The sequence below is a fragment of the Tamandua tetradactyla genome, chromosome 17, assembly GCF_023851605.1.
Source record: "Tamandua tetradactyla isolate mTamTet1 chromosome 17, mTamTet1.pri, whole genome shotgun sequence".
In the NCBI taxonomy this organism is placed as follows: domain Eukaryota; kingdom Metazoa; phylum Chordata; class Mammalia; order Pilosa; family Myrmecophagidae; genus Tamandua; species Tamandua tetradactyla.
In genome coordinates, this window is record NC_135343.1 from 3208298 (window position 1) to 3230361 (window position 22064).

The following is a 22064-nucleotide window of genomic DNA, read 5'->3' on the forward strand; positions in this document are numbered from 1 at the left end:
GGAAAGTTTTCAGTTATTCCCCATTGAGGATAATGTCAGCTGTGGGTTTTTCATATATTCCCTTTATCATGTTGAGAAAGTTTCCTTCTATTCCTATCCTTTGAAGTGTTTTCATCAATAAAGAATGTTGAATTTTGTCAGATCCCTTTTCTGCATCAATTGAGATGATCATGTGTTTTTCCTGCTTTGATTTGTTGATATTGTGTATTACATTAATTGATTTTCTTATGTTGAACCATCCTTGCATACCTGGAATAAATCCCACGTGGTCATGGTGTATAATTCTTTTAATGTTCTGCTGGATTTGATTTTAAGAATTTTGTTGAGGATTTTTGCATCTATATTCATTAGAGAGATTGGTATATAATTTTCTTTTCTTGTAGTATCTTTGTCTGGCTTTAGGATGAGGGTAATGTTGAGTTAAGTAGCCTTCCATCCTCTTCAATTTTTTAGAAGGGTTGAGCAAGAATGGTACTAATTCTTTCTTGAATACTTGGTGGAATTCACATGTGAAACCATCTGGTTCTAGACTTTTCTTTTTTGGGAGCTTCTTAATGACTGATTCAATTTCTTTACTTGTGATTGGTTTGTTGAGGTCGTCTGTTTCTTCTCAAGTCAGTACTAGTTGTTCATGCCTTTCTAGGAAGTTGTCCATTTCATCTACATTGTCTAAGATAATTAGCATAAAGTTGTCCATAGTTTTCCTTTCATTACCTCTTTTATTTTTGCAGGGTCAGTGGTGATGTCTCCTCTTCCATTTCCAATTTTATTTATTTGCATCCTTTCTCTTTTTCTTTTTGTCAACTTGGTAAGGATCCATCAATTTTGTTCATTTTCTCAAAGAATGAACTTCTGGTTTTGTTGATTTTCTTGATTATTTTCATGTTCTCAATGTTATTTATTTTTGCTCTAATCTTCCTTATTTCTTTCCCTTTGCTTTTTTGGGATTAGTTTGCTGTTCTTTCTCTAGTGAAAAGTTTATTCCTTGAGTTTTGCTCTTTCTTCTTTTGATATAGGTATTTAAAGCAATAAATTTCCCTCTTAGCACTGCCTTTGCTGCATCTCATAAATTTTTATATGTTTTGTTTTCATTTTCATTTGCCTTGAGATATTTACGGATTTTTCTTGTAATTTCTTCTTTGATCCACTGGTTGTTTAAGAGTGTGTTGTTGAGCCTCCATATATTTGTGAATTTTCTGGCCCTCTGCCTGTTATTGATTTCTGACCTCATTCCTTTATGATCTGAGAATGTGTTTTGTATGATTTCAATCTTTTTAAATTTATTGAGACTTGCTTTGTGATGCAGCATATGGTCTATCCTTGAGAATGATCCATGAGCACTTCAGAAAAAGGTGTATCCTGCTGTTGTGGGGTGTAATGTTCTATAAATGTTTGTTAAGTTGTTTGTTTATTGTATTGTTCAAATTCCCTGTTTCTTTATTGATCCTCTGTCTAGATGTTCTGTCCATTGATGGGAGTGGGGAACTGATGTCTTCAACTTTTGTGGTAGATGTGTCTATTTCTCTTTTCAGTGTTTGCCTCACGTATTTTGGAGCACTCTGGCTTGGTGCATAAATATTTATGGTTATTATGTCTTCTTGTTGAATTTTTCCTTTTTTATTAATATAGTGTCCTTCTTTGTCTCTTTTAATTGCTTTACATTTGAAGTCTAATTTGTTGGATATTAGATGTTTTTGATTGTTATTTGTATGAAATATCTTTTCCCAACCTTTAGCTTTCAACCTGTGTTTGTCCTTGGGTCTAAAATGTTTCTCCTGTAGGCAGCATATAGATGGGTTCTGTTTTATAATCCATTCTGTCAGTCTATGCTTTTTATTGGGGAGTTTAATCCATTAACATTTAGTGTTATTACTGTAAGGGCAGTACTTTCTTATACCATTTTGCCTTTTGGATTTTATATGCCATATCTATTTTTTTTTCTCTTTTTACCTTTACTGATAGTCTTCTTTTCTATACTCTTCTCTACACCTCTCTCTCCTGTCTTTTCATATCTGCCTCTAGTGCTCCGTTTAGTATTTCTAGCAGAGCTGGTCTCTTGGTCACAAATTCTCTCAATTGATTTTTTGTCTGAAAATGTTTTAATTTCCCCCTCATTTTTGAAAGACAATTTTGCTGGATATAAAATTTTTGGTTGGCAGTTTTTCTCTTTTAAAATCTTAAATGTATCATACCACTGTCTTCTTGCCTCCATGGTTTCTGCTGAGAAATCTATATATAGTCTTATTGGGCTTCCCTTGCATGTGATGGATTGCTTTTCTCCTGCTGCTTTCAAAATTCTTTTTGACATCTGACATTCTGATTAGTAAGTGTCTTGGAGTACATCTATTTGGAGCTATTCTGTTTTGGGTATGCTGCACTTCTTGGATCTGTAATTTTATGTCTTTTATAAGAGATGGGAAATTTTCAGTGATAATTTCCTCCATTAGTCTTTCTCCTCCTTTTCCCTTCTCTTCTCCTCTCCTTCTGGGGCACCCATAACACATATATTCATGTACTTCATGTTGACGTTCAATTCCCTGAGTCCCTGCTCATATTTTTCCATTCTTTTCCCTTTATTTTCTTTTGCTTGTCAGATTTCAGATGTCCCGTCCTCCTCCAGTTCACTAATCTTTTCTTCTGCCTCTTCAAATCTAACATTGTAGGTTTCCATTTTTTTTTTCATCTCTTCTACTGTTTCTTTCATTCCCATAAGTTCTGTGGTTTGTTTTTTCAAACTTTCATATTTCTTCTTTTTGTTTGCCTATTGCCTTCCTTATATCCTCCCTCAACTCGTTGATTTGATTTTTGATTAGATTTTCCACATCTTTTCTAACATCCTGAATTAGTTGTTTCAACTCCTATGTCTCCTTATAATTTTTGGTTTGTTCCTTTGACTGGGCCATATCTTCAATTTTCCTAGAATGACTTATTATTTTCTGCTGGTGTCTAGGCATTTGATTTCCTTAATTAGTTTATTCTGGAGATTGTTTTCACTCCTTTACCTAGGATTTTCTTGCTGGATGGCTTTGTTTTCTATCTGTTCTTTGACATTCAGTTCAGCTTATTCTAGACTGCTAGCACAGGTTTTGTTTAACTGATCAGAAATTTTCAGTTCTTGTTTTCTTGTTTCTTGCACTGCCTATATGGAGCCTTTTTTTTTTCTTAGGGGGGTCTACTTAGATATTATAGACCCCAGTCAGATTTTCCCGGACCAGACTGGCCTCCTCTCAGGAGGAGAGTCACCTGCGTCGGTTTTCCCTGAGGGTGAGACCCAGCAGTTTGAAAGACTTTCCTATGAAACCTCTAGACTGTGCTTTTCCTGTCCTGCCCAGCATGTGGTGCTTGTCTGCCTGCAGTTCCCCTCATCAGTGGTGTGGGGCCTTTAATCTCAGCAGACTCTCCCTGCTGAGGTGGTGGAGACAGAGGGGAGGCGGTAGGTTGGCTTTAATTGCTTCAGTTTCCAGTCCCTGGGGTCTGAATCTTGAGGGAGGGATTCCACCCCTGGGGACAAGCCTCCAGGGAATTAATTCCCTTCACTGACCAGCCTCTTTGTGTCTCAGACAAGCTTAATTCCACCCTTGCCTGTGGCAGTTGGAGCCTGAGAAGCCTTGCAGCTCTATCTAAAGAGCAGTTAAATAGTAGAAACAAAGCAAAAAAAAAAAATCCTTTTCTGAGCAGAACTTCCATTCCTCCCTTGTGTTAATCAAGAGCTTAAGTTGATAGTATGTGCCCAGGTTCTATGTGCGACCCCCTTTTTCTTTAGGATCCAGCCCTTTTCAAGCATTTTCTGCTGTTTGATCTAAAAAAACCTCTGTTTTTTTTTTTTTTCCCATCAGCCCTTCCCCCTCTGTGCCCAGGCAAAAACTCCTAGTAACTTCAGCGTTTATTCGAGGTTTATCTGAGCTGGACGCCCATTTTCAGTAGTCAGAATTTGTTCATTAATTCCGCAAGTGGAGCTTGGTTGAGCTAAGCCCTTGCTGCTAGTAAAGTCTCTTTCCTTTCCACTCTGGGAACCAGCCTGTTGGGGAGGGGTGCTGGCCTCCCTGGCTTGGGGTACTTACAGTTCTGTGTGGAATCGTAGCCGGTCCAGCTTGTCCAGAGGGGGTATGCGGTGTGTCTGGTCACTGACGTGGCCCCAGCAGTTGTTCTGTACTGTTCCTGGCTATTTACTACTGCTCTGGAGGACGAACTAAGTTCCACACCTCAGTAAGGTGCCATCCTGGAACCTTCCCAACTCTGTTCATTTTTTAACAGTTTAATTCACACATCACACAATCCAACCTAAGTAAAAAATCAGTGGTTCCTGATATAATCGCATAGCCATGACTTCACCACCACAATCCATATGAAGACATTTCTTTTTCTTCTGCAAAGAATCCCTTATCCTTCACCCAATCTCCTACTTGTTGACATTTGGTTTTGGCATAATACCTTTGTTACATTCAGTGGAAGCATATTACAATGTTACTGTTGACTACAGACCCTAGTTTGCATGGATTGTACTTTTTCCTGTATGCCATTTCATTTTCAACACCTTGCAATGCTGACATTCATTTGTTCTCCCTCGAACAAAAACATTCTTATATTTGTACATTTAATCACCATCGTTGTTCACTTTGGGCATTCCTAAGTTATACTGTCTTAGTGTTTATCCTGTATCTTTCTTTCTGGTGTCATACATGCCCCCAGCCCTTCTCCCTCAGCCATACTCACATTCAGCTTAATTCAGTGTACTCATATTACTGTGCTTCCATCAGATAGAATGCTATTTCTGAATTTTTACATTCAGTCCCATTGCACATTCTGTACTCCTTCAGCACTAAGTGCCCAATCTCTATCTTCTTTCTATCTCCTGATAACCTGCTATGTTCTTAACTTTAATTCTCAAAGTTTGCTCATTAATTTAGTTCATAATAGTGAGGCCATACAATATTTGTCCTTTTGTTTCTGGCTAATTTCACTCAGCATAATGTCCTCAAGGTTTATCCATGTTGTTACATGCTTCATGACTTTATTCTGTCTTATAGCTGCATAATATTCCATCATAGGTATAAATCACAGCTTATTTAGCCTCTCATCCATTGATGGACATTTGGGCTGTTCCATCTCTTGGCAATCATAAATAATGTTGTTATAAATATCAATGTGCAAATGTCTGTATGTGTCCTTGCCTTCAGTTCCCCTGTATATATACCTAGTAATGGGATTGCTGGATCATATGGCAGTATAAGGAACCACCAAACTGCCCTCCAGAATGGCCACATCATTTAACATTCCCACCAAGAGTGGATAAGTATGCTTCTTTCTCCACATCCTCTCTGGCATTCATCTGTTTTTTTGTTGTTGTTGTTTTGTTTTTATTCTCTTACTCCTCTGTTTTGTTTTTTTTTTGCTGATGGTCATTTTAGTGGGTGTGAGATAGCGCATATTGGTTTTGATTTGCATTTCCCCAATATCCAGTGAAGTTGAGCATCTTTTCATATGCCTTTTAGCTGTTTGTATTTCCTGTTCTGAAAAATGTCTGTTCATGCCTTTTGCACATTTTTAAATTGGGTTCTTTGTATTTTTGTTGTTGAGTTGTAGAATCTCTTTATATATTCTAGATATTAAACCCTTATCCGATATGTGGTTTCCAAATATTGTCTCCCATTTCATAAGCTGCCATTTTTCTTTCCTGAAAAAATTGTTTGATGCGTTAGGGTGTTTAATTCTGAGGAGATCCCACTTAGCTATTTCTTTTTCATTGCTCATGCTTTGGATGTGAAGTGTAGGAAACCACCTCCTATCACAAGATTTAAATATGAGATTTTATAAAAGTGTCCCATTCAACTCTGGGTATGCATGACTCCAAATTCTGTACAGCAGCTGGCAACTCCGATGAAGGTCTTCGTTGAATCTCTCAGTAGAGGCTGGCTAAAGTGGACAGAGAGATTTTCTATTCTGATCTCTCCTTTAAAGGCTCGAATGATTAGATTAAACATCGTTTATTGCAGAAGATACTCCCTGCTGGCCAACTGCAGATGTAATTAGCCATAGATGAAATCAGTGTTTTCTGGTTTATTAATGAGCTACAAAATGCTCTTGCAGTACGGGGTTAGGCCATTCTTGCTTGATCAGACAACTGGGCACCATTACCTGGTCAAATGGACACAAGAATCTAACCATAACACAGTTTTTTTTTGATGATTTAGGTCACTAGAGCTCCCCTTCCAGAGATGAGGTGTTTTGGAGCATATAGTCATTATCCATTGAATTTGTTTCTGTAGTTCACTGTATTCATAGACAGCTTTAAGTACATACTGGGAAAATTATCTCAATGTAGTATTGCTTATATTAACATGCTTTTGTTTGCTTTGCTGAAGATGAAATTCTAAGGCATAGGCTCTACAATTTTACATATAACCCAAGATTTCATGATGTGAGAAATACAGCAGCCAAGTCAACTACAAAGAATGTCATAAATCCGGGTAAGTATATCTTTTTAAGCTTATACTTGCTCGTCTTCTAAAGGCTTATTTATTGATTTAAATGCCCTACCCCATACTTTTGACACTATTTAACCTTCTGAGACAGTGGCACATTGAGATGATAAGGAAGGAATTGTCTAAATCCTCCATACAAACGTCCATCGACTAAGGAAGTCTATGGTCTCAGTGTAAATATCCCGTATTTGGGATGATCTCTGAAGTGCATGTCAGGTGGGTTCTCATGCTCTGGACAGTGTTCAGACACACAACCTAACTTTGCAAGTGTGGTCCATCGTTCCTGGTAGGGAAAGCACCAGCTAGTGGAGTGACTTTCCACTCAGAAGCTCTTGCTAGCTCAATGTGCCTGAGAGCCCTAGTCACTGGCAGGACTTGGGAAAGTGCAGCCTCCTCCTGATCCGCCCCGTCACCCTCCTCTGATGCAGCAGCCACTGTAAAAGATTTGCATGGAGGGGCAGGGCAGACCTCTCCTTTTCATGGGAGCTCAAAAGCCAAAGCAGAGAGGAAGTAGTTACATGTACATGAAACATGCAAGTTATCCCATATGTACACAAATACAAGAAAAGGCTTAAATGTGAACTCTGTGTGCATTAGGAAGAAAATGGAAAAAGGGTAATTAGGTATCAGGGTAAGGCAGGTGTTTGTAACATCCTTAAAATTATAAGACTATGAGTAAACAACATAAACTTGCATTGCTTGTGCATTTTATTGACCACAAATAAGATAAAACCTGGTGTCTTACCACATAGTCTTGATTGCTGAGTTTGATAGGGCTGTTACCATAAACACCACAAATGTTTGCCCTAAGGAACAGCAGTTTCTTTTCTCATGGTTGTGGAGGCGAGAAGTCCAAAATCATGGTATCGGGAGTCCATGCTCCTCCTGAGACTTAGCGTGCTGGTGGAGGCTTGCTGGCAGCCACCCTCGCTCTGTCTCAGGACCATCAGTCTCCTTGGTCTCTGCCTTTGGTTTCCACTTCCATGTGGAAGTTCCTCTCCTTCTAAGGACTCTTATCATACTGGATTAAGGAACACTCGGAGTCTATTTAGCCTCATTTTAACAGGATCTTAGAAGAGCCAATATACACAGGAGTTCACCCCTGCATACAGGCCTGGGGGTTGGGGCAAAAGCATGTTTTATGGGAGAAGTGATTCAGGCCCCCAGAAGCCTTTGTCATAAACAACTTTGAATCCTGCTTATTTGTGACATAGTATGAAAAATGTATTTAGCCAATGTGTATATGATTAAAAATGTCTATTTCTAATGATTTATCACTGTCTCAGAAATAGAAGTATGGTTTGTGGTCCATGGGGTCAAAGTAGTCATACTTGAATTCTTTCAATATGCACCATAAAGGCCTTTCTATGAATGTCCCTGTGGAATATATGGATGACATGAGCACAGATTACACAGTTTCTTTATCAATTACTGTCGGCAGACCCTGTGAATATATGCCACAAACCAGCTTATCACTGGTTTGTGTCAGAACGTCATACCCTTTCAGACACTTCCTAAGTGCCCTCTGACACCCAGGAAAGGTGAGTGCTGGGGCCCTGCCAACCTGCTCATCGTTGGGGTTAGCTTTCTTCACTGTGGTCAGCTTTCTCACTCTTCTCTGGGAGAGAATAAAGGTCTTGCCTTGATCTTGCATCACGATAAAGGTTGGGACACTGAGACAATCATAAACTTCAAGAGAAGCCTTAAAATATAGCTCACACTCTCCACAGGTTGCTACAACCATTTAGCAGTTTCTTCCTATGTGGAGGTAGCCACGTGAGCACCAGACTTTAACTACTTGATGTTCCTTTGGAGGGCCAATGACCCACACCATTCTTTTGACTAGTAAATGACAAAATCAGACATTCCTTCTGCTTAACAAATGGGTGGAGTAGGTATAGCAGCTGACTCAGTGAGGCCCTCTCAAATATAGACTCAGAATATGCATGCTTGCAGAGTAAGTTGTGGTATTTTTCCATTTTTTTCAGAAAAAGAAAGCCACATTTTTCCAACATGGCCAAAGCTTCTTCTTCTTGGCATGTTTTTCTGAATGTATTGAAAATTTTGCTTAAAAAAACTAGAATGTCATACCTCTCCCTTTTATAACACAACTGTCTCTGAACAGGCATCATTTACTGCATCTCATAGTAGGTGATAACAGTGAATAATTAGGGTAGGTCATTTTTCCATTTCCACCTTGGGCCCAGAAGTATTCTCTCTTCCTTGCTCATCATACACAGCCATCCTGTGGGCTGGCACCTTTCCCACCAGGCCCCAGGTGAGAAGACCAAGTCCCACAGAACTTCACTGGCCACAACCACAGGCCTTCTGACGTTGTAGTGGAATGCCACAGTCAGTGCTCAGTCCCTCAGAGCAGACCTTGCAATGATAACAATTCAGAAGAAATCCAATGAAAGATTTAACCACAGCAAAGACTTGTATTCTCACAGGTTATTCCCAGACACAGACCTTGGAAGAGACTGAATCTGCACCCAGTTCAGTTAAGCCAGATGATAGCATGGAGAAAATGTTTAGTGAGTAGCCTCCTCAGGTGCAATGTTTACTGTTTATTTGAATAGAATTGCAATTGTCAGTTGTTTCCTCCCAGCCACCTGATCTTTGCTTTGAGGGGATGGAAAGTGCTTTGCTTGAGACAAGAGTCTAGTGTCCACCTCTCAGGAGATTAAGGAGCAGGTGGAACACGATTACTGTGACTTGAAGGACCTTGGTCCCCAGGGCAGGGTTCCGGCCTAGCATCCTGAGCATCGCCTGGGGGCTCGTTAAACTCGAGCCTGTCAGGCCCCACCTCAACCGGTTGAGTCACGTCTGCCATGATCCAGGAGCCTAGGAGATTCTGAGCAGGTTAGAGACAGCCAGACTCCAAGGCTCAGACAGACCTCCCTCGAGTCTCAGCCCTGAAGGAGCAAGAAATGCCCCAGGGGATTTTGCCACAAACAGGCTCTCTGGTCCTGTGTCTGATATCAGTTTCTGTGCTCTGTGCTGGGACTGTGGTATCAAGAGTTTTTAAAGCACCCAGCCCCCAGGTGATTCCAGGTGGATTCACTGCCCCGGTCTAAGTCCCTCATTTCACATTTTAGACTACCTATGGACCCAGGGAATTCCTCTTTAGCAGAAAGCTGAGCCAGAGAAGAAAGGTGCAAACCTACAGCTGTGTGCTCAAGAAGGGGACAAATTTCCTTGGAATCTCTCCTGTCTGGTGCCTGTGCTTTGGGGTCAGGGGTTGAGACTGAGTATCGCCTTTCCCTGAGAAGGTTTGCAAGGAATTGTGAGCCCTGATGCCTCTGTCTGGGTTGGGAGCTGTTGAATGGGAGAGGTTGGTCCCAGAGTGATGCCTGCTGATTTCTGATTATAAAGGTGACATCTCTATAAGTGATCTGGACCCTTTCCCAGGATCTGCCTCCTCTCAGGAATTCTTGGTTGACGCCTCTTCCAAGTGTGCTATAAAGATACCTTAGAACATCTGCTTTAAATATCTGTATTTGTACCTGACTGAGTGGTAGACGACCATGTGTAATGAATGAATTGATCCAGAAACTCCACAGTCCCTCTCCTAGGATTTCAGGGATTGATGTCTAAGAAACATAAGACTTGTTGGTCCCTCTCCAGTTGACCCCAAACTCTCTGAAACAGCCCCCATGTGTAGAAAGGAGTAAGTGCATTTGGAGATGTGTATATGTTTTGGATTTGGGAAGCTCCCATTTCCCTAGGAAACAGTCACCTTCACTGGCTCTTCCAGAGCCGGCCTTGCCTCTCTTGGTCACCAGTACATTACTGGGTTGTGTTTGAGGAACACTTTCAGAACATATTTTATCAAAGAAGGGGATGGTAATGAGAACTTATGGTCCTAATGATTCTGTTAATATTTTTGTAGTCAAATATTCTGAATGTAAGCATGTATTCTATTAAGTGAGTAAGTTAGCCACTAAAAGTCCTGCAAACTTTGAAAGGACTCAGAACAAATTAAAAATCAGTGTCATTACTATTGATATTTTTCTGTAATTAGTAAAGGAAGTGTGTATGGGGAATAAAACTGCTCTTAGCACATAGAGGCGGAACCTGAAAGCTTTAAAAGGGAATGTTGATTTAATATATATATTTATATTTAAATGTAAAAATGCATTAGCAATGGTTTTATGAACAGAGAGCTTCCTGAATTTAAAAAACCTGTTATGCATCATTTCTACCTCTATAGACTCCCTAGTTTTTACGGAACAGCTACTACTGATACTCTCAGAGACAGGTTGGAATGATGAGATGCAGAAAAGAAAATTTTTAGTGTAAACACTAAGTGTTTCGGAGCAAAGTTGGCAGATGTCTGTTTTTAGTGGGCACTGTTTACTGTCCAGGCATCTAGTGCAATCATAATTTTTCAGAAACAATCTAAGTAGGTGTAGCTCCCCTTCCAGAATTGAGTAGTTTTAAGAGATGAAGTCACATACCATTAAGCTTGTTCCAGTTATTCACTGTATTTGTAGACAGCCCTAAATATGTACAGAGCAAAGGATCTCAATGGTACATTGCTGGTATTAATTTTCATTTATTTCCTTTACTCGAGATGAAATTCTAAGGCAGAGGCTCTACAATTTTACATATAAACCAAGATTTCATGATGTGAGTACAGCAGCCAAGTCATCTACAAAGAACATCATAAATCCAAGTAAGTATGTCTTTTTAGACTTGTATGTGCTCATCTTCTATAGCCCTACTTATTGTGTCAATGTCCTACCCCATCCTTCCGTCATTCTTTAATCTTCTGAGACAACAGCAAATTGAGATGATAAAGAAAGCCTTGTCCAAATCCTCCATGCAACCTTCAACCTACTATGGAAGTCTACGGTCTAAAGTGTAAATATCCTTGTATTGGGGTGATTCCTGAAGTGCCTATGTCAGGCGGGTTCTCATTCTCTGGACAGTGTTCAGAGACAAGATGTGACTTTGCAAGTGTGGTCCACCGTTCCTGGTAGGAAAAGCTCCTTTTAGTGGAGCTTTTTTCCTATGCAAGAACACTTCCAGTTCCATGTGCCTGAGAGCCCTTGTCACTGGCAGGCTCGGGAAAGACCAGCCTTCCCATGTGGCTACATATCTTCCTACTCTGCTGCATCAGCCAGGCTACAAGTTTTGCCTGGAGGAGCAGGGCAGACTTCTCCTTTTCACTGGAGCTCAAAAGCTGAAGCCGAGAGGAAGAAGTAGCTACATAAGCATGAAACATAGCAATTAACCCTATGTGTACAGAAATACAGGGAAAGGCTTAAACGTGCACTCTGGCCCGGGCCGGCTGAGAGTCTCGGAGAGGCAAGTTTCCCAAGCCGAGGCGGCCGGCGCCCCTCTTTTGCGGGCGGCTTCGAGTCTCGGCTTCGAGTCCACGGCTACAAGTCTCGGATCAGAGGGCTATCCAAAGTCTGGACTGGCTAGTCTGACTGCGAGACTCGGATGCGGTGAGACCCCCGAGCGGCGCGCGATTTCCCGAGCAGCGGCAGCTGCGGCGGTCGGAGCTACTCCCTCCCTCCTTCCCGGGCCGGCGGAGAGTCTCAGAGAGGCAAGTTTCCCAAGTCGAGGCGGCTGGCGCCCCTCTTTTGTGGGCGGCTTCGAGTCTCGGCTTCAAGTCCGCGGCTACGAGTCTCGGATCAGAGGGCTATCCAAGCCGCGGTGGCCCCCCCCCCCCCCCGCGGGAGGCTTCCTGGTCTGGTGGGGAATTCCCCAGGCCCGTAGCAGCCGGTGACCAGCCACAGGGTCACCTCAAGCCGCGGCAGCTGACGCCTCCACCACGCGCGGCCCCTGAACCAACGGAGAGAATTGGATAGGAAATCCCCAGGCCGCGGAGATCGGTGACCGGGGGGGACCCATTCCAAACACTTGAGACAAACGTGTGCCACGTGCGCCACCTACTGGGAAAGATAAGAAAAACAGATCCCAGAGATTTCACAGAAAAATCTTACAACCTTGCTGGGTCCGACACCCAGAGAAATCTGAATAAATGCCCAGACACCAGCAGCAGAAGATAACTGTCCATGCTCAAAAGATTGAGAATATGGCCCAGTCAAAGGAACAAACCAATAGCTCAAATGAGATACAAGAGCTGAGACAACTAATGCTGAATATACGAACAGAAATGGAAAACCTCTTCAAAAATGAAATCGATAAATTGAGGGAGGACATGAAGAGGACATGGGCTGAACATAAAAAAGAAATAGAAAAACTGAAAAAACAAATCACAGAACTTATGGAAGTGAAGGATAAAGTAGCAAAGATGGAAAAAATAATGGATACCTACAATGATAGATTTAAAGAGACAGAAGATAGAATTAGTGATTTGGAGGATGGAACATCTGAATTCCAAAAAGAAACAGAAACTATCGGGAAAAGAATGGAAAAATTTGAACAGAGTATCAGGGAACTCAAGGACAATATGAACCGCACAAATATACGTGTTGTGGTTGTCCCAGAAGGAGAAGAGAAGGGAAAAGGAGGAGAAAAACTAATGGAAGAAATTATCACTGAAAATTTCCCAACTCTTATGAAAGACCTAAAATTACAGATCCAAGAAGTGCAGCGCACCCCAAAGAGATTAGACACAAATAGGCATTCTCCAAGACACTTACTAGTTAGAATGTCAGAGGTCAAAGAGAAAGAGAGGATCTTGAAAGCAGCAAGAGAAAAACAATCCATCACATACAAGGGAAACCCAATAAGACTATGTGTAGATTTCTCAGCAGAAACCATGGAAGCTAGAAGACAGTGGGATGATATATTTAAATTACTAAAAGAGAAAAACTGCCAACCAAGACTCCTATATCCAGCAAAATTGTCCTTCAAAAATGAGGGAGAAATTAAAACATTCTCAGACAAAAAGTCACTGAGAGAATTTGTGACCAAGAGACCAGCTCTGCAAGAAATACTAAAGGGAGCACTAGAGTCAGATACGAAAAGACAGAAGAGAGAGGTATGGAGAAGAGTGTAGAAAGAAGGAAAATCAGATATGATATATATAATACAAAAGGCAAAATGGTAGAGGAAAATATTATCCAAACAGTAATAACACTAAATGTCAATGGACTGAATTCCCCAATCAAAAGACATAGATTGGCAGAATGGATTAAAAAACAGGATCCTTCTATATGCTGTGTACAGGAAACACATCTTAGACCCAAAGATAAACATAGGTTGAAAGGGAAAGGTTGGGAAAAGATATTTCATGCAAATAACAACCAGAAAAGAGCAGGAGTGGCTATACTAATATCCAACAAATTAGACTTCAAATGTAAAACAGTTAAAAGAGACAAAGAAGGACACTATATACTAATAAAAGGAACAATTAAACAAGAAGACATAACAATCATAAATATTTACGCACCGAACCAGAATGCCCCTAAATACGTGAGGAATACACTGCAAACACTGAAAAGGGAAATAGACACATATATCATAATAGTTGGAGACTTCAATTCACCACTCTCATCAATGGACAGAACATCTAGACAGAGGATCAATAAAGAAAGAGAGAGTCGGAATATTACTATAAAGGAGCTAGACTTAACAGACATTTATAGGACATTACATCCCACAACAGCAGGATACACCTTTTTCTAAAGTGCTCATGGATCATTCTCAAAGATAGACCATATGCTGGGTCACAAAGCAAGTCTTAACAAATTTAAACAGATTGAAATCATACACAACACTTTCTCGGATCATAAAGGAATGAAGTTGGAAATCAATAATAGGCGGAGTGCCAGAAAATTCACAAATACGTGGAGGCTCAACAACACACTCCTAAACAACGAGTGGGTCAAAGAAGAAATTGCTAGAGAAATTAGCAAATACCTCAAGGCGAATGAAAATGAAAACACAACATATCAAAACTTATGGGATGCAGCAAAGGCAGTGCTAAGAGGGAAATTTATTGCCCTAAATGCCTATATCAGAAAAGAAGAAAAGGCAAAAATTCAGGAAATAACTATCCATTTGGAAGAACTGGAGAAAGAACAGCAAGCTGATCCCAAAGCAAGCAAAAGGAAAGAAATAACAAAGATTAGAGCACAAATAAATGAAATTGAAAACATGAAAACAACAGAGAAAATCAATAAGGCCAGAAGTTGGTTCTATGAGAAAATCAATAAGATTGATGGGCCCTTAGCAAGATTGACAAAAAGAAGAAGAGAGAGGATGCAAATAAATAAGATCAGAAATGGAAGAGGAGACATAACTACTGACCTCACAGAAATAAAGGAGAAGAGTGTAGAAAGAAGGAAAATCAGATATGATATATATAATACAAAAGGCAAAATGGTAGAGGAAAATATTATCCAAACAGTAATAACACTAAATGTCAATGGAAGAGGAGACATAACTACTGACCTCACAGAAATAAAGGAGGTAATAACAGGATACTATGAACAACTTTACACTAATAAATACAACAATTTAGATGAAATGGACGGGTTCCTGGAAAGACATGAACAACCAACTTTGACTCAAGAAGAAATAGATGACCTCAACAAACCAATCACAAGTAAAGAAATTGAATCAGTCATTCAAAAGCTTCCTAAAAAGAAAAGTCCAGGACCAGACGGCTTCACATGTGAATTCTATCAAACATTCCAGAAAGAATTAGTACCAACTCTCCTCAAACTCTTCAAAAAAATCGAAGCGGAGGGAAAAGTACCTAATTCATTCTATGAAGCCAACATTACCCTCATACCAAAACCAGGCAAAGATATTACAAGAAAAGAAAACTACAGGCCGATCTCTCTAATGAATATAGATGCAAAAATCCTCAATAAAATTCTAGCAAATCGTATCCAACAACACATTAAAAGAATTATTCATCATGACCAAGTAGGATTCATCCCAGGCATGCAAGGATGGTTCAACATAAGAAAATCAATTAATGTAATACACCATATCAATAAATCAAAGCAGAAAAATCACATGATCATCTCAATTGATGCAGAGAAGGCATTTGACAAGATTCAACATCCTTTCCTGTTGAAAACACTTCAAAGGATAGGAATACAAGGGAACTTCCTTAAAATGATAGAGGGAATATATGAAAAACCCACAGCTAATATCATCCTCAATGGGGAAAAATTGAAAACTTTCCCCCTAAGATCAGGAACAAGACAAGGATGTCCACTATCACCACTATTATTCAACATTATGTTGGAGGTTCTAGCCAGAGCAATTAGACAAGAAAAAGAAATACAAGGCATCAAAATTGGAAAGGAAGAAGTAAAACTATCACTGTTTGCAGACGATATGATACTATACATCGGAAACCCGGAAAAATCCACAACAAAACTACTAGAGCTAATAAATGAGTACAGCAAAGTAGCAGGCTACAAGATCAACATTCAAAAATCTGTAGCTTTTCTATACACTAGTAATGAACAAGCTGAGGGGGAAATCAAGAAACAAATCCCATTTACAATCGCAACTAAAAGAATAAAATACCTAGGAATAAATTTAACCAAAGAGACAAAAAACCTATATAAAGAAAACTACAAAAAACTGTTAAAAGAAATCACAGAAGACCTAAATAGATGGAAGGGCATACCGTGTTCATGGATTGGAAGACTAAATATAGTTAAGATGTCAATCCTACCTAAATTGATTTACAGATTCAATGCAATACCAATCAAAATCCCAACAACTTATTTTTCAGAAATAGAAAAACCAATAAGCAAATTTATCTGGAAGGGCAGGGTGCCCCGAATTGCTAAAAACATCTTGAGGAAAAAAAACGAAGCTGGAGGTCTCGCGCTGCCTGACTTTAAGGCATATTATGAAGCCACAGTGGTCAAAACAGCATGGTATTGGCATAAAGATAGATATATCGACCAATGGAATCGAATAGAGTGCTCAGATATAGACCCTCTCATCTATGGACATTTGATCTTTGATAAGGCAGTCAAGCCAACTCACCTGGGACAGAACAGTCTCTTCAATAAATGGTGCCTAGAGAACTGGATATCCATATGCAAAAGAATGAAAGAAGACCCATCTCTCACACCCTATACAAAAGTTAACTCAAAATGGATCAAAGATCTAAACATTAGGTCTAAGACCATAGAACAGTTAGAGGAAAATGTTGGGAGATATCTTATGGATCTTACAACTGGAGGTGGTTTTATGGACCTTAAACCTAAAGCAAGAACACTGAAGAAGGAAATAAATAAATGGGAGCTCCTCAAAATTAAACACTTTTGTGCATCAAAGAACTTCATCAAGAAAGTAGAAAGACAGCCTACACAATGGGAATCAATATTTGGAAACGACATATCAGATAAAGGTCTAATATCCAGAATCTATAAAGAGATTGTTCAACTCAACAACAAAAAGACAGCCAACCCAATTACAAAATGGGAAAAAGACTTAAACAGACACCTACCAGAAGAAGAAATACGGATGGCCAAGAGGCACATGAAGAGATGCTCAATGTCCCTGGCCATTAGAGAAATGCAAATCAAAACTACAATGAGATATCATCTCACACCCACCAGAATGGCCATTATCAACAAAACAGAAAATGACAAGTGCTGGAGAGGATGCGGAGAAAGAGGCACACTTATCCACTGTTGGTGGGAATGTCAAAGGGTGCAACCACTGTGGAAGGCAGTTTGGCGGTTCCTCAAAATGCTGAATATAGAATTGCCATACGACCCAGCAATACCATTGCTAGGTATCTACTCAAAGGACTTAAGGGCAAAGACACAAACGGACATTTGCACACCAGTGTTTATAGCAGCGTTATTTACAATTGCAAAGAGATGGAAACAGCCAAAATCTCCATCAACAGAAGAGTGGCTAAACAAACTGTGGTATATACATACGATGGAATATTATGCAGCTTTAAGACAAGATAAACTTATGAACCATGTAATAACATGGATGGACCTAGAGAATATTATGCTGAGTGAATCCAGCCAAAAACTAAAGGACAAATACTGTATGGTCCCACTGATGTGAACGGACATTCGAGAATAAACTTGGAATATGTCATTGGTAACAGAGTTCAGCAGGAGTTAGAAACAGGGTAAGACAATGGGTAATTGAAGCTGAAGGGATACAGACTGTGCAACAGGACTAGATACAAAAACTCAAAAATGGACAGCACAATAATACCTAATTGTAAAGTAATCATGTTAAAATACTGAATGAAGCTGCATCTGAGCTATAGGGTTTTTTTTTGTTTTTGTTTGCTTGTTGGTTTGTTTGTTGTTGTTGTTTTTTACTATTATTACTACTTTTATTTCTTTTCTTTATATTAACATTTTATATCTTTTTCTGTTGTGTTGCTAGTTCCTCTAAACCGATGCAAATGTACTAAGAAACAATGATAAAAAAAAAAAATAAATGGTGCCTAGAGAACTGGATATCCATATGCAAAAGAATGAAAGAAGACCCATATCTCACACCCTACACAAAAGTTAACTCAAAATGGATCAAAGATCTAAACATTAGGTCTAAGACCATAAAACAGTTAGAAGAAAATGTAGGGAGATATCTTATGAATCTTACAGTTGGAGGCGGTTTTATGGACCTTACACCTAAAGCAAGAGCACTGAAGAAGGAAATAAATAAATGGGATCTCCTCAAAATTAAACACTTTTGTGCATCAAAGAACTTCATCAAGAAAGTAGAAAGACAGCCTACACAATGGGAATCAATATTTGGAAACGACATATCAGATAAAGGTCTAGTATCCAGAATTTATAATGGGATTGTTCGACTCAACAACAAAAAGACAGCCAACCCAATTACAAAATGGGAAAAAGACTTGAATAGACACCTCTCAGAGGAGGAAATACGAATGGCCAAAAGGCACATGAAGAGATGCTCAATGTCCCTGGCCATTAGAGAAATGCAAATCAAAACCACAATGAGATATCATCTCACACCCACCAGAATGGCCATTATCAACAAAACAGAAAATGACAAGTGCTGGAGAGGATGCGGTGAAAGAGGCACACTTATCCACTGTTGGTGGGAATGTCAAATGGTGCAACCACTGTGGAAGGCAGTTTGGCGGTTCCTCAAAAAGCTGAATATAGAATTGCCATACGACCCAGCAATACCATTGCTGGAAATCTACTCAAAGGAATTAAGGGCAAAAACTCAAACGGACATTTGCACACCAATGTTTATAGCAGCATTATTTACAATTGCAAAGAGATGGAAACAGCCAAAATGTCCATCAACAGACGAGTGGCTAAACAAACTGTGGTATATACATACGATGGAATATTATGCAGCTTTAAGGCAGGATAAACTTATGAAGCATGTAATAACATGGATGGACCTAGAGAACATTATGCTGAGTGAGTCTAGCCAAAAACTAAAGGACAAATACTGTATGGTCCCACTGATGTGAACTGACATTCGAGAATAAACTTGGAATATGTCATTGGTAACAGAGTTCAGCAGGAGTTAGAAACAGGGTAAGATAATGGGTAATTGGAGCTGATGGGATACAGACTGTGCAATAGGACTAGATACAAAAACTCAAAAATGGACAGCACAATACTACCTAATTGTAATGTAATCATGTTAAAACACTGAATGAAGCTGCATCCGAGCTATAGGTTTTTGTTTTGTTTTGTTCTTACTATTATTACTTTTATTTTTTTTCTCTATATTAACATTCTATATCTTTTTCGGTTATATTGCTAGTTCTTCTAAACCGATGCAAATGTACTAAGAAACGATGATCATGCATCTATGTGATGATGTTAAGAATTACTGATTGCATATGTAGAATGGTATGATTTCTAAAAAAAAAAAAAAAAAAGGTCAGCACAATACTACCTAATTGTAATGTAATTATGTTAAAACACTGAATGAAGCTGCATCTGAGCTATAGTTTTTTTTTCTTATATGTTTTAGTACTTTTTATTTTTATTTTCTCTCTATATTATCATTTTATTTCTTTTTCTGTTGTCTTGCTATTTCTTTCTCTAAATCGATGCATATGTACTAAGAAATGTTGACCATACACCTATGTGATGATATTAAGAATTACTGATTGCATATGTAGAATGGAATGATTTCTAAATGTTGTGTTAGTTAATTTTTTTTTAATTAATAATAATAATAAAGTGCACTCTGTGTGCATTAGGCAGAAAATTGAAAAAAGAGATTTAGGTATCAGGATAAGGCAGGTATTTGTGCCTTGTTAAAATGATGAGACTATGAGTAAACAGATTTTATGACATATGTGCATTGCCAATGCATTTTATAAACTAGAGAAATAAGGTAAAACTTGATATTTTACCATATAGTCTTGATAACTGAGTTTGACATGGCTGTTGCCATAAATAGCACAGATGTTTGCCTTAAGGAACAGCAATTTCTTTTCTCACGGTTGTGGAGGCTAAAAGTCCAAAATCATGGTATCAGAGTCCATGCTCCTCCTGAGACTTAGCGTGCTGGTGGAGGCTTGCTGACAGCCACCCTCTCGCTCTGTCTCAGGACCATCAGTCTCCTTGGTCTCTGCCTTTGATTTCCACTTCTGTGTGGAAGTTCCTCTCTTTCTAAGGACTCCTGTCATACTGGATTAAGGAATATTAATTAATTAAGGAAGATTAAGGATCTTCAAAAATCCATTGTACAAATGAGTTCCTACCCAACTGGGGATTGGGACAAAGCATATATTATGGGAGACGTGGTTCAATCCCCCAAATGCCTTTTGCCTGCATGACGTTGATTCAAGCTTATTTTAAAGACAGAGTATGACAAATGCATTTATCAAAGTGTGTGCATATGATTAAAAATATCTATTTCTAATCATTCACCAATGTCGCAGAAGCAGAGGTGCAGATTACTATCAGTAAACCCTGTGAATATGAGCTTATCACTGATTTGTGTTAGAAAGTCACGTCCTTGCAGACATTTTCTGAGTGCCCTTTGACCCCCAGGAAAGGTGGGTGCTGGGGCCCTGCCAACCTGCTCATCATTGGGGTATAACTTTCTCTACCCTGGACTGCTTTCCATCTCTCCTGGGGACTGTAATAAAAGTCTGACCATGACCTTTGATCAAGATAAAGGATCTGAACACTAAGATTCCACAACCTTCAAGAAAGCCTGAAAATAGAGCTCATGCTTTCCGCAGGTTGCTACGTTTATTTAGCACAATTCCTTCCCACCTAGGAGTAGCCACGTGAGTGTCAGCCCTAGACTTACAACAACTCGATGGTCCTATGGAGGGTCAATGACCCACCCCATTCATCCTTGCACCTAAATTTCGACTATAGTCAATGACAACATCAGACATTACTTCTGCTTAAAAAACAGATTGAGTAAGTATAGTGGCAGGCCCTGTGAGCCCCTTCCAAATATAGACTCAAAGTTTGCATGAGGGAAGAGTATTTTGTGGCATATTTCAATCTTCTGTAGAATAAGAAAGCCACATGTTTCCAACATGGTCAAAGTCACCCTTTTTGGCATGAATCCTAAATGAAATGAAAATTTTGCTTTAAAAAAACTGAATGCTCATCCCTCTCCTTTTCACCATCCCTCAATTGACCAATAAAATAACCTTCCATGATTGGGTGTCATTTACTGCATGTCATAGTAGATGGTAACAGTGAAAAGTAAGAGTAGGGCACTTTTCCATTTCCACTTTGGGTTACGAAATATTCTTCCCCTTGCTTGCACACAGTCAGCCCCTGTGTGCACAGACGACCAAGTTCCACAGCACTTCACTGGCCACGACCACAGACCTTTCACATTTGGAATGGAATGCCACAACCAATGTCCAATCCCTCAGAGCAGGCCTTGCAAATGGTAACAATTCTGAATGATACCTGCAGATCCAATGAAAGATTTAACCAGAGAAAGAGTTTATTTTCTCACAGGTTATTCCCAGACACAGATCTTGGAAAAGACTGAATTTGCATCCAGTTCAGTTAAGCCAGAGGATAACAGTGCTAAAATGTTTAGTGAGTAGCTTCCTTAGGTGTAGGATTTATTGTTTATTTGAATAGAATTGCAGGCTTGTCAGTGGTTTCCTCCCAGTTACCTGATCTTTGATTTGAGGGGATGGAAAGTGCCTTGCTGGAGACAAGCCTAGTGTCCACCTCCCAGGAGATTAAGGAACAGGTGGAACATGATCACTGTGACTTGAAGGACCTTGGTCTTGAGAGCAGGGTCCCTGCCCAGCATCCTGAGCATTGCCTGGGGGCGTTAAGCTGGAGCCTGTCAAGCCTCACCTCAACCAGCTGAGTCACATCTGCCATGATCAAGGCACCCAGGAGATTCTGAGTAGGTTAGAGACAGCCAGACTCCAAGGCTCAGATAGACCTCCCCCCGAGTCTCAGTCCTGAAGGAGCAAGAAATGCCCTAGGGGATTTTGCCACAAGCAGGCTCTCTGGTCCTGTGTCTGGTATCAATTTCCGTGCTCTGTGCTGGGACTGTGGTATCAAGAGTTTTCAAAGTACGCAGCCCCCAGGTGATTCCAGGTGGACTCACTGCCCCAGTCTAAGTCCCTCATTTCACATTTTAGACTACCTATGGACCCAGGGAATTCCTCTTTAGCAGAAAGTTGAGCCAGAGAAGAAAGGTGCA

At 39.8% G+C, this 22064-nt stretch overlaps 1 protein-coding gene across 5 annotated transcripts in view; it reads left to right on the top strand.

Moving 5' to 3' along the window:
- Positions 1–22064, top strand: part of C17H2orf92 (chromosome 17 C2orf92 homolog) — a 432030-nt gene that overhangs the window by 230573 nt on the left and 179393 nt on the right. For all 5 annotated transcript variants that reach the window (XM_077133807.1, XM_077133808.1, XM_077133809.1 and 2 more), the window contains 3 exons: positions 6363–6467; positions 8933–9016; positions 11059–11160. In XM_077133807.1, coding sequence (XP_076989922.1) covers positions 6363–6467; positions 8933–9016; positions 11059–11160 — 291 coding nt within the window. The remainder of the gene's footprint in view (positions 1–6362; positions 6468–8932; positions 9017–11058; positions 11161–22064) is intronic.